The sequence below is a fragment of the Salvia miltiorrhiza genome, chromosome 6, assembly GCF_028751815.1.
Source record: "Salvia miltiorrhiza cultivar Shanhuang (shh) chromosome 6, IMPLAD_Smil_shh, whole genome shotgun sequence".
In the NCBI taxonomy this organism is placed as follows: domain Eukaryota; kingdom Viridiplantae; phylum Streptophyta; class Magnoliopsida; order Lamiales; family Lamiaceae; genus Salvia; species Salvia miltiorrhiza.
In genome coordinates this window covers 12,972,341-12,973,945 of record NC_080392.1, presented here as the reverse complement: position 1 = coordinate 12,973,945, position 1,605 = coordinate 12,972,341, and the positions used below count along the sequence as shown (strand labels likewise).

General features: G+C 38.4%; 1 protein-coding gene across 1 annotated transcript; it reads left to right on the top strand.

Annotated features, from left to right (window-relative positions):
• Nucleotides 1-629: 629 nt before the first annotated feature.
• On the top strand, nucleotides 630-992 carry LOC130990509 (uncharacterized). Its single transcript, XM_057914739.1, has one exon. It carries the CDS (start codon nucleotides 630-632, stop codon nucleotides 990-992), a length of 363 nt encoding a protein of 120 aa, XP_057770722.1.
• The last annotated feature ends 613 nt before the right edge of the window (nucleotides 993-1,605 follow it).

Sequence of the window (1,605 nt, the reverse complement as noted above, 5' to 3'; positions counted from 1 at the left end):
TTTAGATTATTTGTTGAAAATTATAATTTTTGTAATTTAAAAATAATGTTTTTAACTTTTAATTTCGTTGTTCACTGTATACAACAGAATATCACTTTTAAAATAAGTAAAAAAAATTACATGTAAGTAAATTAATATGTAAATCTTTTAAAATTTCATTATATATATATATACTGCGCTTTTGGTAAGTTCTTGTGGGGGGAGATAGGGGTTCCGGAAAAATCACCTGGATCAAATGGTTTTGGAGGTATTTGGTTGGAGGTGAGGCTCTTTGGGCTAGGGTGGTCAAATCAGTGTATGGTGAACTGGTCTGGGGAAAGAGGGTGGATGTAGGCTGGGGACGAGAGGCGGGAAGACGGGATGGTGGACGAAAATAGTTGAGAAGGGGGGAGAAGGTGAGGCAAGATGGTTTTTTGATAATATCGAGCGTTCTCTAGGGAATGGCGTGGGCATAAGATTTTGGGATGAGGTTTGGGCGGGCTGTAAACCTCTTAAATTTGTTTTTCCAAGGTTATACAACTTGAGTTTAAATAAGAATAGGCTGGTCGGGGAGTCTGGAAAATGGGTGGGGGGACGTGTGGGAATGGGAGGTTGGCTGGAGAAGGGTTTTGCGCGAGAGAGAGAAAGCGATGGTGGAGAATCTCTTTTCGGTTATTGCTGCTTCTGTTCCTTGTTTAGGTAAGAAAGATGGCTGGAGGTGGAAGCCGGCAAAAGATGGAGCTTTTTCAACCAAGTCGGCGTACGAAACTATTAAAATGGCGAAAGGGGAGCCTGACGCGGGATACAATAAAGCGTTGGCTAAAGTTTGGGAGGCGCCGAATCCTCATAAGGCAAGGGTGACTGCATGGAGAAGCTTGAGAAATAGGTTGGCGACATGCGATAATTTGTTGAAAATGAATGTTCCGATTGAAATTGAAGAGAGATGGTGCAATGCTTGTGTGGCTTATGAGGAGACAGTTGAGCATATTTTTCTACATTGCCCCGAAAGTTGAGCTTGTGTGGGATCAAATTCAACAATGGTTAAATATCAAAACGGCAATACCTCGTGGCTTGCTCGATCATTTCATGTCCTTTATTTACGGTGGCAGAGGGAAGAAGAACAGGAAATTTCTTCAAGCGCTTTGGGTGGGGACTATTTGGATTGTGTGGAAAGGGAGGAATGACAGCAGGTTTGAAGGAAAGGTTTGGGATGCTCAAAAACTTGTGTTGGAAATTAAGGGTAGACTATGGAGCTGTAATAAGATTTTTCAAATTGTGGAGTCGAGTGTTCCCTTTTCAACGTGGTACTCTCGTGAGTACATGCTACCTTTCATGTACTAATTTTGGTACCGCTGGTACCGGGGTTACCTTTATTTATTTATTTTATTGATAAAAAAAACATGTAAGATTGAAAAATGAACCAAGAGTTCACGTGGTCTACTTAGATATTAATTGTATATGCCAAAACTTTTTTTTTTTATAGAAAATATACAATAAATTCATTGTATATATAACAACTATTTGACAAAAGAAAATTACTAAAATAATATTGAAAAATGATATTGTATCTAATCGTTTTATATATAGTAGTTTTCCAATTGTGAAGACAAAAAAGATTAAAATTGA

Bases quoted from the DNA above. Each gene is read 5' to 3' on its own strand.
- LOC130990509 (XM_057914739.1), top strand. From the start codon at position 630: ATGGTGGAGAATCTCTTTTCGGTTATTGCTGCTTCTGTTCCTTGTTTA.